The sequence below is a fragment of the Balaenoptera ricei genome, chromosome 11, assembly GCF_028023285.1.
Source record: "Balaenoptera ricei isolate mBalRic1 chromosome 11, mBalRic1.hap2, whole genome shotgun sequence".
Classification (NCBI taxonomy): domain Eukaryota; kingdom Metazoa; phylum Chordata; class Mammalia; order Artiodactyla; family Balaenopteridae; genus Balaenoptera; species Balaenoptera ricei.
The window spans coordinates 60706179-60722343 of NC_082649.1; the positions used below are offsets into that span (position 1 = coordinate 60706179).

A 16165-nucleotide genomic window follows, 5' to 3' on the forward strand; every position below is an offset into this window, starting at 1 on the left:
CACGTGTGTCTGTCCTGGCTCATAGTCATGGATCCCCTTGTGACCCAAACAGTGCCTATGACACAGCCCTGCCTACTGTGGGCATTCTAAGGATAACCACCACCACAAGAATGGCTAACACTTATCACACCTACTCTGTGCCGGGCACCATCCTATGAGGTTCTGAGTGGGAGTTAGACCTGCTCTATTCAGCTGAGTAAAAACAGGGTACAATATGAAAGCATTAAAGTTCAGAGACCCAAGAGCTACCCTCGGACTCTGGGTGGCTTTGCTCCCGGCTGAAAAGGTGGGAAGATAAGAGATCTGAAGGCCCCAGGAAAAGGCCCCAGTTAGAGAGGTATCTCTGAGCCCTCAGGTCCTGGCCCCAGAGATGCCGCAGTCCTGAAAGCCAGATGCAGGAGCCGGAATCTGTGGCTGGGATCAGATTCCCTCCACTTGCTTTAGGGGAAGACTCCGACAGAGGGACAAATTGCTGTGTGCCTGGGGCTAGAGCATTTACTTGGGGCAGGTGCTGGAACTCAGAATGGGGAAAACTGGACTGTAGTCTTGGCTCAGCCACTGGCTGGCAGAGAAAGCTTGGTCGCACTGGGCTGACGTCTCCCATCAGTAAATGAGAGGCTGGAAGCGGTGATGGCTCAGAGACATGAATGACCCTTTCCTCAGGCAAAAGTCCATCCTGTTAAGCCCAGACATGAGGCTCTTTCCAACGTGTGAGGCAAGTTCGAGGTGACAGGTGGTCTGCCCTATTGGAGGGACTTTGGGGAGCCCTGGGCCAGCTTAGCTGAACATGCAGCCCAAACCTGACAGACAAGGGCCTGATCAATAGGGCTGTACCATACCTCTGGCTAGAGAGCACAAACTCACTGATAATTAAACAAAAAGTACTAAATTTGCATGCATCTGTATTTCTGGATAGGGGCAGTGGGTGAAGGGAAATAATGTGGGGTTTGGAGCCACAGAGACTTACAAACCCTGGCTCCGTTGCTCACTAATTTGCAAGATCTTGGGCAATCCCAACACTTAGCAGCCTGGGTCCCGGTTTTCCCTACTGTAAATGAGAATCAAAGTAACCAGCTTCCAGCCTTGTTGTGAAGATTTTTTAAAAAAGAACGCAGGCACAGTACCCACCACAGTGACTAGCCAATCAGAAATACTCAAAAGCACGGGTTTCCAAGCTGCCTCACTCAGTTCAACCTTTTTAAGTTAATTGTCTAAGAAATATGTCTCCAAGTTCTCGTGTACTATTAGGGCACATCTGACCTGCAGTAACGTGAAAACGAGGCTTTCACAGCAGGCCTCCAAGTCATTTCTACGTCCGAGCTGGAGACCACCATGGCAAGGCCCCGCTTTCCAGGAGCTTTGGCCCTGACCGAGAAGGAGAAGGGTTTGCCACTCTCACCCATCCTCATGCTGCATAATTCACCAGTCTGTCTGCTGCAGCCCAGACAGTATGTGCTGCCCTTTGAAGGCAATGCCCGGCTCATAAATGAGGCACGCCCTCTGGGCACTTGGTGTAGCTGTGACCCCAGGCCCACGTGGCTCTTCCACAGACCATCACCCTGGAGGACGGCGGGGCTGTAATCAACGGCTATTCTCACCAGACATGCAAATGGGGCCACCACCCTTGCAGAGGGGACGAGGGCAGGGAGTGCACTTCACCTCTGATCGAAGTACAACGTTCTCCTCTTCAAGGTCCTTCAGCTTCTTCTGGAGAGAATCCAGATGGAAGTAATTCTGGACGGAGGAGGATGACTCATTCCTCTTCAACCTGGGGGAGAAAGTTCACTTTCTAGGGAGGGAGGCGTTTCCTCCCACCACCTGGCAAACCACGGAGAAGCACAAAGAAGGGCCGTTTCAAGGAAAAGCTCAGGAAAGGTGCAGGGGTGACAATGACCCATCAGGTTGCTCCCTCACCACCAGGAAAACAGCACGGGCTTACGGCACTTCAGAGCCACATCCCAACCCTTTGCTGCCACTTTGCCTCAGACTTCGGGGGAATCAACTCTATTTGAAGTCTACACAGTCTGGGATGCCTTCTATGTGCCAAGAACTATTTTAAGTACTCTACATGTATGAACCCATTCAGTGCTCACAGCCCTAAGAACTGAGTACTATTATTATGCCCACTTTACAAATGAGCAAACAAGCATAGAGAGGTTAAGTAACTTGGCCACGAGCCACAGAGCCAAGATCTGAACTCAGGCCATCGGGCTCTAGAGTTCATGCTCCTAATAGGAGCCTCTGCTGACTCAGAAAAGCGCCCCCCCAAGGACCCACCACAGCACTGCTGGCTCCAGAACCCTGTATTTCCTCCAAAGGCAGAGTCCAGCCTGTTACTCCTTAACAGCCAGGCCAAACCAATCTAAACTGACAAATAAGCAGCAAGACCCAGGAAGAGGAAAACTAAAGTCCCATCAGAATAGGAAAATCCATCTGTTGGAGGCACTCAGAGATGCTTGGCCTACAGGAGGCTGAGAGCAGCCGACCTGTGCTGCCAGTGAAGGTGACGCTGTCTAGGCAACTCCAAGGACACGGACCACAGGCAGCCAGCGCTCCGGCCCCTAGAGACAGGCCCTTGGGTGACTTACGGGGTGGAGCACACAGACTCCGGCTCGCTCTCCTCTGCGGCGCTGGAGTAGAACTGAAGCAGTTCATCCTTCATGGACAGTTCATGCCGGAGCTGTGACACCTGCACAAACACAGCCCGTCAGGCGCTCTCTACATGTGACAGCATCCCCGCTCGCGCTGAAACACTTATTGCTCAGTGACAACATTTTTTAAATTCCTCATTCAAAGTGAAGGCTTGTCACCGATTTTGTGCTATTCAAGGAAAACAAAGGGCTGAGTTTGATCCCATTTAAGAAAAATACAATCAATTACTTTTCGGCAAAAATCCCTCTGTTTAAATTTGTAGTTTTTACTTTGGTACAAAGAAGAGGTGAGAGGGGACTAGAAGGTGCTAGAATGATGGCTGGGGCGGGGGGCGGGGGGCGGCAAGACAGCATAGGGGACAGCTTTGCAAGTAAATAGATGACCAGCTGGGAAAACACTCAGAGAAGCGGACCATGTTACCACATGGAGGAAGAGGTCATCCACTTCTGCCAAAACCAAATCCCATCTCGGACCAGGACCCTGGTGATGTCAGTTCCGGGTGGGCAGCTACAAGCAGCGAGCCCGTCAACCCTTGTTCTCCCGCTTGGAAAATCTCATAGCCCCACCTTGTGACGGCTACACCCTCACAGGAACTCTGGCCAAGCTTGGCCAGACCTTGCTTTGTACTCGATGATTACAAGACAGGCATTCCAGATACAGGAAGAAAAGAGGCAACCATCAGGAACTGGCCGTACCGACTACTGCAAGGATGGTTCTGCAAGTCACACTTATTTATACTTCAGGTTTAAAATAAACAGACCTGAGCCATAAAAATTTTCACCTGCCCTTTCACCATTCAGCACCGATGAATAGGCGACCAGCATTGTGAGCGAGAATTATAATTGTTCTAATTCTTTCTTGCTTCTAATTTGATTTGGGGTCTATAGTTTATCCCAACTTTCCTACACAACACCGTGAGTATATTTTATCTTCCATGGAGAAACCAGTTTTATGTGTGTAAAGGCTTCAGCTTCAACACCTAGACTGATCATTTAATGATGTGCCAAAGGGAAACAGTTTTCAAACTCCAAGGTTTCCCAAGGGGACAAAAAGTCACTTCCACCCCCAAGTGCAGGATGCACTTTGTGTGAGGAGAGGAAGCCCCAAGCAAGGGCAGCACCTTGGAGAAGCAGCGCGTGAGGGGCGACGGGTGACCATTTACTGGTTCCTGACGGCATGTCCCTCTGCTCAGAAGGGGCCAAGTAGGGGGCCAGGCTGACCTTCTCCCATACTTGGGAGAAGGGAGATTCAGGTCATGATGCTGGAGGCCGGGAGAGCAGGGGTCAACTTTATTTCTCCTTGAACACGACCGTATCCTACCTCATCACCTTTTAAAGAAAGCCCAGGATTAAAACTTGTCTTTATACAGTGCTGTACATCAATTATATCTCAGTAACACCGGAAGGGAAAAAAAAAAAAAAAGTCAATAAAAATTACAATAAACCCTTAAAAAAACTTTTTCTTATCGAGTGGCTACTCTGTTTCATCACATTAAATGATTGGTAAACCCAGACAACAATAGCTGGGAATATCTTCAACGAGGAAAAAGTCTGAATACGTCTTAGGGACATGAATAAGGGCATCCTCGCCGCCCCTCCCCACTAAGAAAGTTTCTGATAGAAAATAAGGGAGAAGAAGGAAAGCCAATCAATGTCCTCACAGCTCAGATTCACTGTTCAAAGGCCAGTGAGGATGATGGCGAAGACACTAGCAAGGGGGGCCTGGCTGTAAGCTCCTAATTCTGGCTGTAGCAACCCCGCCCGACTCTGCAGCCTTCCTCCTCCGGTCCACACCGTATCCCTCCCAGAAAACCAGCGCTGCTCCTCTGAGACCTCAGCCCCTAAGTTAAGCCTAAAATGTTCTTCCCCTGCCCCCCACCCCCCATAATGATGGGGGCTGAAGACATAGGCCAAGATTTGTATCATTCACATAGTAGGGCTTCTCTCATGAAAACAATAGGCTATTTTTGGTTTTGTTTTAGAAACACAAAATTATATTGTGCTGATGAAGGGGCGGTCACTGCCTCACTCTGCAGCACGGCTGGCCTCTGGCTGCAGTTCCTTCTCCTCCTGCCAACGCCCACCCCGGCTCGGAAATCCCTGCTCATTGTTGGAATAGCCTGCGTGCCCTTTAGCCAAGCTCTGAGTGTCTTTCTCAGCTGACATGATGATCTAGACTCTTGGAGAACACGGGCTGTAGCTGGTCCACACTGGGGGCCTATTGACCACGTGAGGGCTGGTCCCAGCCTGGGCGACCCGTCCACACTGTCGGAAGGAGACGCAAATGAACAGGAGGGGCAGCAGAAAGGCAGCTCTCCACGTCCGGGGAGGGACTTTCCCAACGGGGTCCCGTTAAGATCATCACCTTCCTTGGGCGCGCCTTTTGCGGCACCCAAGCCCCTGCAGACGCCCCTGCTGCCAGGTCCTCACCTCCTCCCTGATGTGCTCCACCTGCTCCTCCAGCAGCTCATTCCTCTCGGTTAGCGTCTTGTTCTTCTTCAACAACGACTGGCCGATCCGAGCAGCCAACTCTAGATCCCGCTCTTTCTGTGAAAGGCAGAAGCGAGAGCAGAGGTTGAGAGAACCCGTGCTTCCAGCAGGAGCCCACAGAGCTCAGTGTCAACTGAGGAAAACAAGGGCGTTCAGCAAGGACAAGGGAATTAACTAATTCACCAGCCACGCACCAGCGTCTGATACCTGTTCAGAGAGGAGCTCACTCAGCTACCCGGGCCCCAAGCAATGAAAGGCAACCTTCCGATCTAATGAAAACAGGCCTCTTCCTACAGGAAAGACATGCTTCCAAAAACCTTTCTATGCAACTGCTTTTGGTCCTTGTGTAATCATTTGATAACCCGTCTCTCTACCTGAAGGGCTGGGCTATTGTATCGCCAGCACCCAGCACAGGGAGACACTCGGTAACTATTTGCTCAATGAATAAGCGAATCCAGAAATTCCAAAGTGCACTTAAAATAGCTAAGGCAGCCTCTTTGGCACACGTTAAGCTGGAATTTACTGAGTTCCTTAGATTTACCGCGTATGAAACAAAAATGTTTAAAGTTACTCTAAAATAGAATACAGTTATGTGTTTCTTCTACTTATGGGAGGTAGGCTACTTAGGCTTTATTTTTTAAAAAATAGCTTTAAAAATGGAGAAACAATGCATAAAATTGCCCTACTTCAGAAACAAAGACTGTTGCAGACAGAATTTTCTGTTAGCTCAGTTGCTGACATTTAGAGCACAGCAGTACACAGAGGAAAATCTTTACTGGCATTCAAAGATACAGCTGCCTTTATGGGAGGAAAGCTGTTGCCTGACAGTGGAGACAGCGGGGCGGACGCCGTCACCAAAGGCAGACTCACTGATCCTTGCTGGTGAAACTGCTGGCCACCACGAGCAGATTCACTTGCTCACTTTTAGGTGGGGATTGGCATGGGGAGGAGAGCTCCGGAAAATGAAATCCTTTTAGAAGCCTATGCTAATTATTCTGTTCATCTGGTGTAAAAAGCAGAAGAAGAGGGACATGGGGTTTTGAGCAGAAAAAAAGCTGGGGATTCAGGAATCCTCGCTTCTGATAACCATGTAGTCTTACGGCTTCCACTTAACAAGGATCGGGTACACTCTAGATTCATCTTTTCCAAACACAGATTATAAACCATCAGTAGGTTGAGAATCATTTTAGTCACGGTAACTGCCATTTTGTTTTAAATGACATTCAACAGCATAGAACTGAAATACCAAAGTGCATTCCACATAGTAAGGTTATCACTTCATGCTTAAATTTTGCTTGTCACACATTTACCGACAACCTAAGAGGCATTTCTTATAGCAGGTACCCGTCAAAAGTTTAACTGCTCCAGGTGAACCGTTCTACCCTAAAATTTGAGTCTGGGTTCTGATTCAACATCCCTGGGGCCCAGTTCCCTCGTCTGTGAGATGAGGTAGGGTGGATGGGCAGACTTGCTGAGGGACCCTTGAAAGAATCTTCTAGCTCTATGATTCATTGAGTTGTAAGATATTTCAAAAAGCATCTTTTATTTCTAACTTCTTATATATCCACCAAATTATACCATGCAATAGTAGCACACCTTCCTTTGCTCATCACGGGAGTTTCGCTGAATTACGAGCAGAGTACTGGAGGTCAGAGCATAGTTTGGGGGGACTGGATCCAACAGCGATTTGGCTCTCTGGAGCTCTTGCATGAATGATGGTCTCTCTCCCCTAGGTCTTCCATGGTCCTGAAACCTGTAACTGCTGTCCCAGAAGCCAGCTGGGTGTCATGTCAAGTGAGCCATAAATTCCTCCAACTCCTTCCCAATCTGTGCCTCCCCCTCATGCCCTCCCAGGGAACAAAGGGGACCAGTGAGTCTGCCCAACCAACCGAGACGCCCGTCTCTGTGCATTCATCCGTGCCGGCTACTGTGTCTACCAAGGAGGGTCCTTATCTCAGTGGCCCTTTATTACTTTTCAGACGCAACGGTTGTGCGTATTTGGTACTGGGAGGAAATGACCCACAGGGATTGTGTGAGGGAACCCACTTCTACAGGGGCTGCCTCAAAATTAGCAACTAGTGCAGGTGGTTTCAGCTGACTAACTCTCAGTGAAAACTGTAGTACCACTGTCCATTCCCCTTTGGAAGTGTGGTCTCCATAAATCTCACTCCAGTCTGTTAAATCTCTCTACTAGAGCAAGCCCTCAGACTGAATACCCAGCAGGTGCTTCATGCTTGTTGACTCACTGCCTACTGTTCCGTGTTGCTTGCCGTCATGCATTCGAGCTGCTAAGTTCCAGCACACACAGATATTTTGTATGCAGATTTCAGTGCAAACAAATCAAGCCAAAATCATAACGATGAAGACAGGCTGGGCAAGGCACTGATGAGCACGTGAAGGATGCTAAAGGCTTCCCACGGCACACAGGGGCCAGAATCCAAGGGGAATGGGACGCAGGCAGGGGAAGGAAACAAATGCTGAGGGGCTCAACAACGAAGCCCCTCGCCTCTCCCCACTATACCCCAATACACGTCAAACCTCAGACTTGAGGGCCTCCTTGCCCTCCGGAGGGGGCAACTCTCACTTTGTCTACACCCAAAATCTAGTCTGTATAGTAACATAAAGAAAACGCTCTGCTGGAAAAAAAAAAAAAAAGGAAGTTAGAGTAAAAAATATTCAGAGATGAAATGAAAATCTTAAACAAAAAAGTCATCAGAAGGTATCTGGTTTTTCTAAGGCAAAAGGCCAGTTGGGTTTCTCTTTAAGAATTTCAGTAATGAAAAGGGTCTCATTTCTTACAACCAGCCAACATGTGATAAATATTTACTTCGAAAACCAGGAAAACAGCTAGGAAATGACCACTGGATCAAACTCCAGTGAGAAAATGAGACCATAAACAAATCTCAATTTGGAAATCAGCTACTGGAAGAACTGGTTCTTTTATTCCCCAGGAGATGGCGGCCAGGTGGGGCTCATTCTGGCTCTCCTAGCTCCCTCTCTCCACAGCTATGTTTCGCTGAAAACTTAATGCACTGTAGGATATATGTATATGTATGGCTGATTCATTTTGCTGGGCAGTAGAAGTTAACACAACCTTGTAAAGCAACTATACTCCAATAAAAATTAAAAAAAAAAAGACCGTGACTTGTGTCTCAGCCCCTTTTAGCAATGACCATGAACACTCGAGCCGCCTGGCACGGCCCCAGAGATGCAGAGCTGCCTGCCTCCCATGCCGAGCGCTGACTCATCTCATTCACCCATTTGGGATAAAAAAGCATGACTAAGGGGCTCCCGGAATAACCCTCTCTGTAACTGGGGAGGAGACAGCTTTGCCCAAAGGTAAATTCCGAACAGCAGCAAAAGCCAGGGCAAGCTGCAGAATCCTCTTCCCCTTTAACCTGAAAGCAAACTCTTCACATTGGCCAAGGGCTGTGCTCCGGCATCGCGTGCAAATCCCGCCAGCACCCCGCCTGCATGTGGCAGGCATGCAAAACCAAAGCAAACGACCAGAGGAAACTGGAACCAAAGCCAAGAAAAACACAGCATGGCACAACCTTCACGCGCTGGGTCAATTAGACTTTAACCAGGAAACCCGCCTAGTTCCAAAGAAAGGCAGCAACTCAGATGTGATTCTTATCAGGAAAAGGAGAGGCACAGCGTTGTATATAAAACACGCAGATGCACACAGACCATGGCCATGGTGAGCTGCTAAAGATAAAACAAAGAAGCACAGCAAAGAGCCACCTGAAGAAACTGCCCCATAAATATTCTTTTGAGCAACTCAGTTTTTTTTTTAAAGACGACGGCATACTTTTTTATACAGTGACACTCATTTAAGAAATGAGCTGTGAAGTGTTGATGACCAGGATCTGCATACAGGGCTGGAGTCCCAGGCTCCTCTGAAGTGGTCCTCAAGCATCCCAGCAGAGACGGGTCTGGCCCTGCAGAGTCCTCACCCAGCCCTGCCAGCTCACACTCGGCAGGAGCCAGGAACCGTGGGCCATGGATACTCACTGAAGCAGCACCCCATTAAAAAAAAAGTTATCCTGTTCATGTTTTTAAAGTAAAAATGTCTCATTGACAATCAACTAACCGTACCCCCCAAAACTAAATAAACAGGGCAGTAAACAACTACAGCCGAAATCAACAGGGCCACGTGCATAGTGGTTAAGGGCCCGGGCTGGAAGGCAGCTGAGCCATCGGGCGTCTTCTGTCCTCTCAAATGTAGGTCCCCTCACAGAAGGATGGGGGAAATAGTGGCATCTACTTCTGAGAACTATCGTAGAATTAATGAGATGATGCACAGACGACACCCAGCTCTCAAAGTTTACCCTTAATAATAAGCATGACCACAGAGGCAGACACTTATCAAAGGCCCATCATTTCCGAGATTAAAAGGGAGAAAGAAATCAGGACCCAACAGGGTCCTCGCCTTGGAAAAACTTCTAACCAATCGAGTTGGATGAACAAAGCCAACAGAATGACAGTGTGGCTCCCGAGCTCAGGGCTGGCCGGGGCACGGACTACCTGGGGCTGGGGGAGTGTGACAGCTTCAGAGATCCCCAGTGAGCCCTGCAGTATGACACTCAAAGGCAAGAAAAGACAGAGGGGCCAAACGGTGCAAAAGGTCACAGGTGGGAGAGCAGGAGACAGGTCCCGGTGATGAGTACGAAGAGGATGCAGGAATGTGATCAAGTGTGTAGCCTTGAATGCCATGCCAAGGAGTTCTGAGTGTCGGGGGTAGCCGAGGTCATTAAAGGGGGCTTGGGAGGGTGGCAGGTGCAGGGAAGATGACAGCAGAGAGAAAACTCAAATCTTACTGCCAGGGCTCCAGGAGCTGGAGTGGTGGCCTTGGAAAAAAAAATAATAAAGGTACAGACGTAGGACCTCCCTCAGAAGACTTGAGGACTAACTGGGTATGGGGTGAGGGGTGGATTTAGAAACAGGACACTGTTGGGGAAAATTGACACAGCAGGAAAGGGAAACATGGTAAAAACTATTTTCAAAAGTTGGTGGTGCCAACCAAGCTAGCCTACGAGGTAGCTAATGCCAACCGCCAAGACGGCTGCAACTGGAGAGCCACCAGAAGGCCAGTGTCCTAAAATGCCTCACCAACGGCCCTGTCACACGGCCAAAAAAGCTAAACTCACTTATTCGGGGCTGAGGAGTTTGTAACTTCCCTGACATGCAGGTGCTCAAGCGGGTCTCGGCTCCTGCCCTGTCTCAGATACACTGGGTCTACCCGTGAGTGGCCTTCAGGAGAATGGGAGGGGAGTGGGTAGCAGGGCAGGTGAACCCTCAGGAACTTGGGGTAGGGGTGGGGGAGCACTGGAAGGGTCCAGCCCTCAGAGCGGGTAGGAGAACACTGGATGTGCAGAAGGGAAAAGCACAGGGAAAGAGAGAGACATAAAAATGGGGTGAAAAGATGCCCCCCACCAAAACACCTCAGGTCCCACACTCCTGCTTGGTCCTGTGTTTCAACTTTGTCCTGCCACTGGCTGAAAATGATGATTTCTGTGTCTCTCATATCTTTCTACTCTCTTCCTCAAGAAGGACTAATGAATAGTCACATGACCCCAAATCATTCTAGATTCTAGAGCAGAAACCAGGGTCTAAAAGTTAGCACCTCTGGGACTTCCCTGGCGGTCCAGTGGTTAAGACTTTGCCTTCCAATGCAGGGGGTGCGGGTTCAATCCCTGGTCAGGGAGCTAAGATCCCACACGCCTCAGGTCCAAAAAACCAAAACATAAAACAGAAGCAATATTGTAACAAGTTCTATAAAGACTTTAAAAATGGTCCACATCAAAAAAAAAAATCTTTAAAAAAAAGGTTAGCACCTCTGCATTTGAGGTCTGATTTTGTTGGGAGAGTGGGAGGTAGTGCTTTAAGATGGGCACTTATTCAATAAATACTGAGAACCTACCATGTTCTGGCCTGTTGAAGGCATGGGGATACACATATTACACTCATCTGCTTCCAGAGGCCACCATAGCACCTTAATTCTCAACTGTCAACCGAATGCTGAGAAGAAATTGAGAAAAGCATAGTCTCTAGACTAACTGCAGCTCATCTAATCCCAAGCACGTTTCCTAAATTTTTCTTGCCACGCTTGTTTTGGTTATTTCCATGCTGACACTGCATAATAATATTCCCTTAACCTGATGTAAATAAAAACATAACAAAATGGAACTAAAACGTTACAAAAATATGGATAATGATGTATTTTTCTGACATTTTTTGTATACACTTAACATATATCATTAGTATATATTTTAAGGGTTTATAAATCTTAAACAGGATATTCTATAGCAAGTATTTAAATGCCACCCTATTCTGTGTCATTAATACATTCCTTTTAAAATCCAAAATACCTTGTACAAAGTTACAGTGACAAAAGCCAACATAAGCTCTCAGTTCAAAAGATAAATAAAATAAAGCCACTGAATTATACTGAGAGGCCTCAGTTTCTGAGATTCTTCACCGAGAAAGATACTAATGTATGCTTTAATTGATATAAATTATAATCAGTCAATTATAAATGACTCTTTGCCTTGACCCGAATCACTTACCTCCTCAAGAAGCCGAGTTACAGAATCTATGTCATTATATGTCTTAGTCATCTGGCCAACTCTTTCAGCACATAAAACTGCAAGAAATAAAAACGACAATGAAACTACTGATGCTACAAGCCTGCCAAACAAACAACCCACCTAAAAAAGTGGCTCTAAAGTCGTACTGGGCACAAAGGGTGATTGGTATTGCCGGGTTCAGCCCCACCGGGTTTTGTTCCCCGGTTCCAGAGAAAAGATTCAAGCTGTGGGGTGAGGGGGCAGGGGTCTACTATTCACTGCAAAGCCTTGACGCTGCGTGTGTGTGTGTGTGTGTGTGTGTGTGTGTGCGTGTGTGTGTGTGTGTGTGTGCATGCATGCACATACGCACGTGCACACTCGGGGGTGGCGCTGAGGGCAGGGCGCTGGAGTGGAAAGGGGTCTGGCCTCATATACGGTCAGCAAACCGAAGTGGGTCAGCAGCACAGCGACTGAGGTATGAACCGTCAGAAAGATCCAGAGGATCTCGAACCCACTCACTGTGCAGACCCAACTACGTGGATAGACTGGGTCCTTCCCAAAGCAGCTCTTGGTATAATTATTAAACAGCCTAAGCTGATGATTGCATAATGGCACACAGCCCCCTCTTCCCCAAATGGCCTAAATTCGAAGGCTCTGCAACCGGTTTCCAAACCACGAAAACCAGGGTGACAGATTTTTTTTTTTTTTTTAATCCACACTCCCACCCCATACCCTCACATACGGTATTTCATGACATATGCCATTTGCTTAAGAGGCCTTAAGAGGCTGTCTGCAGGCCACTTTAGGACTGTGTTCTTCCACTGGAGAAAGAGGGTGTGCAATGAAAGGAGGCTTTAGTCTCCAGAAAAATCTCAGGGTTGTTTTATTTTAAATCAATGGCAGGGAATCGATCTGTAGTCCAAATACCATGAAGGTAGCATGGGTTTTATTCTGAGGAGGAAGGAGCGAAAGCAAATGGATTTAGGGCCAAAGTGTAAAATTTTTTGAAACCAGCTACTTAGGGGCTAAATAATAACTTGTTAGTAACTCCTCATAACTAAGACTCTAGAAAATCATTCTTTTAAGCGTAGAGGACTTAGTCAGCTTTCGCAACAACCCACTTGCAGTCACAGCGCATGCCAGGCCTTTGGGAACTGAAGTGTATTGCTAAGCCAAACTCAGTAGCGTTACTAATGGCTAGCTGCAACTGGAGAGCAATAGGCCTCTAAATATTTTATAAATCCAAGTAGAGATCATCCTAGTGAGTGAGCGCAGAGAAATCTGATCTGTTGGAATGATTTTCTAGCTTAAGGAGGAGACCTGAAATCTGGTTCCAAATCTGAAACCCTCCCAACACAGGGCCCTCAGAGCTGGGGGCTCGGGGGATGAGGAGGGGTTCCTTTGCTGGCCCCTCCTCCAACCAGTGCTTTACGGCAGGAACCCTCCAGCCACTGGAGAGAGCATTGCCTCAGGCATTTTCCTCCCCTTCCCACAAGGAAAAGCAAGGGAGATGTACAGGGTTGGTCTGAACCAGAATTTAATTTGACGGAGATGGAGTCCAGCTCAAATTGCTCTAAATAGATCATCAGCTCGAGGTCACAAGAAATCCTCAAGTGGAGATTCCTGTGCCTCGGACAGGAGTTGGTTTTCATGCTGCACAGCTGTGATGCTCTGCAACGGTACAGACAAGACCCGGGAGCCCTCTAGCCAGCTCCCTCCAGGAGAGCATGGCGTCCCCTGTCATCTACCGGCAGGTACAAAGGCCTCTGTGTTGAAGCTTGTGCTGCGACTCTAGGGCCAGCTAATGTCCCCCTTGCTCTCCTCAAAGGACCAAGTCTTCTGCTTTCCTGGAAAAAAAGACAACCAGGCTACATTTTAAACTAATCTTGGTTCTATGTCACCCTAACATAAGAGAACAAGATTCGGAGCAGCTTTTTGCTCTGGAACTGTATTAAACGGAAATTACACTTATATTTTTAAAGCTATTTTTTTTGAATTGAGATCACTGTAGTTAATCATGTGTAGATAATCAGATGCAGATGTCAGAAATAACTCAGAGATCCCATATACCCTGTAAGTTTCACCCAATAGTAACATTTTGTAACATTATATTTACAACCAGGATACTGACATTGCTACAATCCAGGAATCTTACTCGGATTTCCCCATTTTACTTGAATGCGCACGCAAGCGTGCGTGTGCGTGTGTGTGTGAATATTAAGCTCTAATGATGTTATCGCCTGTGTAGTGTCTCGTATCCCCCAGCACAAGGACCCCTTTTATAAAGCTAATTGTAGAAATATTTAACATGCTTTAACAATTGAACCCAATAAAACGTACACCTGGGCCAGGGTTTTTTCCAGCATTAACCAGTCAGGCACATAGTGTCACCACGTACACTTGTGGTGGAGGCTTGGGGTGCAGAAGATGCAGGCAGAACCTCCGGGAGGTTCTGAGGTCTTTGACAGAGCCCACCTACAGAAGTCAGAGGCAGAAATGAAAAACTCCTATGGTAGCATGTGCACTATTATTCTAGTTACGTTTTCAAAATACATATAATCTCACCAGTGGGGGGGTGTACAGATTTATAATACACAGAAGAAAACAGCAAAGCCATTAAAAACACTGAAATTTGGATAGAATTACCAATTTTAATATTCTTTTTTGTGCTTAAAAATTTTTTTTTGTAGTAACCATGCACTGATGGGGAAAACATTACTTAAAATATTTTTCAAAAAATATGCAGTTGACTACAATAGAGGGTCCTCCCTGAGGTAACTTTTAAGAGAAATTAGTAGCAGCAGCAGCCTACTTTTACCAAGCACGCTGACTACAGCCTGGCCTTGTTCTTAGCCCTCTAGATGGATTATATCATTTATTCCTCAGAGCAATAAATACTACAGGGTAGGCACTCACATTAACCTCATTTTACAAATGAGAAACTGAGGCCCAGAGAGGTTAACTAACTCATCCAATGTCACACAGCTAGCAAATGGCGAATTTCAAAATAAGAGGAGACTCCTAGCAGGGGCAGCAGCTAACATTTATGGAGGCCCTGCTATGTCCGGGGATTTAATGTGCTTCTTTCGTTTACTCCTCAGAACAATCTTGCAGGGTAGGCGCTGTTATGATGACTACTCCACGGATGAGGAAACTGAAGCTCAGAGAAGTTAAGGACCCGACCAAGGTCACAGCAAATGAGGTTGCATATGGCGGGGACTGAACCGAGGCCAGTCTGGCTCCTGAACTGAACTAGGGAGCCACAAAGAACGCAAGGGCAAGGCTGAGGTCAGCACAAATCAACAAAGTTTAAGAAGCACAAAGAAAGCAAAAAGCATCTGTGGTGTAGGTCAGATCCCTGACTCTGGGGCCCTGAGGCTCAGGTTTTCATAGGAGACTCTACCAAGGTCATGAGGCCCTGGGCAAACTTCTGTAATTGTGTGTCTTGGGTTTCTCTTCCAAGAAATGAGGAATAACAAATGACTCTTTAAACAGTAAGACAAGCACAAGCTGCACTTTTCAAGCACCAGTCTTCTATATTCTCAATCTAAAATAAACCGTCTCAAGTTTCTCTCTCCAGGAGAACAGTATTTCAAATAGAAGTTCCACTTCTGACCAAGGGAACTCTACCAAATAAATCCACTTCCCCGCAAAAGATGTCCAAAACAAACAAAAAATGTTATGCTCAGTAAAAGCTAGACATAAAAGACCGTCTATTATATGACTCCATTCACATTAAGTATCCAGCATAGGCAACTTATAGAGACAGAAAGCAGATCAGTGGTTCCCTGAGCTTAGGAGTAGGAATGGGGATTAACTGTATGTAACAGGCATGAAGGATCTTATGGGAGGGAGATGTGTATGTTTCAAAACTGAATTATGGTGATGGTTGCCAACTCAGTAAATTTACTAAAAAACACTAAATTGTTCACTTAAAATGGGCGAATTTTACAGTATGTAAATTATACCACGATATTTTAAGTTACCACCAAATAACATGCAAACAAGCGTCCCTGAACCACCTATGCCATATTCCAGCCACGTCCCCATAACATGACAAGGTAAACACATTCTTTCATGATCTCATGATGGAGCCTTCCTCCGGCCACAAGAATGTTCTCAGACAGCAAAACCGTTTAGGAATAGCAAATCGTCCATTCGAAAAATCAGCACTGATGAATGGCACAGAAATGTACTAATCTATCCCACACAGACTAGACTATTTTTCTTTTTTCTTTTATTTATTTATTATGTATTTATTTTTTATTGGAGTATAACTGCTTTACAATGTTGGGTTAGTTTCTGCTGTACAATGAAGTGAACCAGCTCTATGTATACATATATCCTCTCCCTCGTGGACCTCCCTCCCACCCTCCCCCATCCCACCCGTCTAAGTCATCATAGAGCACCGAGCTGAGCTTCCTGTGCTTTATAGCAGGTTCCCACTAGCTATCT

General features: G+C 46.9%; 1 protein-coding gene across 18 annotated transcripts in view; it reads right to left on the reverse strand.

Annotated features, from left to right (window-relative positions):
* The window catches only part of TRAK1 (trafficking kinesin protein 1), a 102137-nt gene that overhangs the window by 30951 nt on the left and 55021 nt on the right, over positions 1-16165 (reverse strand). For 16 of the 18 annotated variants that reach the window (XM_059939358.1, XM_059939345.1, XM_059939347.1 and 13 more), the window contains 4 exons: positions 11711-11787; positions 5082-5198; positions 2589-2689; positions 1660-1768 (listed from right to left, as the gene is read on the reverse strand). In XM_059939358.1, coding sequence (XP_059795341.1) covers positions 1660-1768; positions 2589-2689; positions 5082-5198; positions 11711-11761 — 378 coding nt within the window. In that variant the 5' untranslated portion in view covers positions 11762-11787. Of the gene's footprint in view, positions 1-1659; positions 1769-2588; positions 2690-5081; positions 5199-6737; positions 6904-11064; positions 11163-11710; positions 11788-16165 lie in introns of those variants that run through there. The other 2 variants (XM_059939348.1, XM_059939354.1) reach the window with 2 other exon arrangements.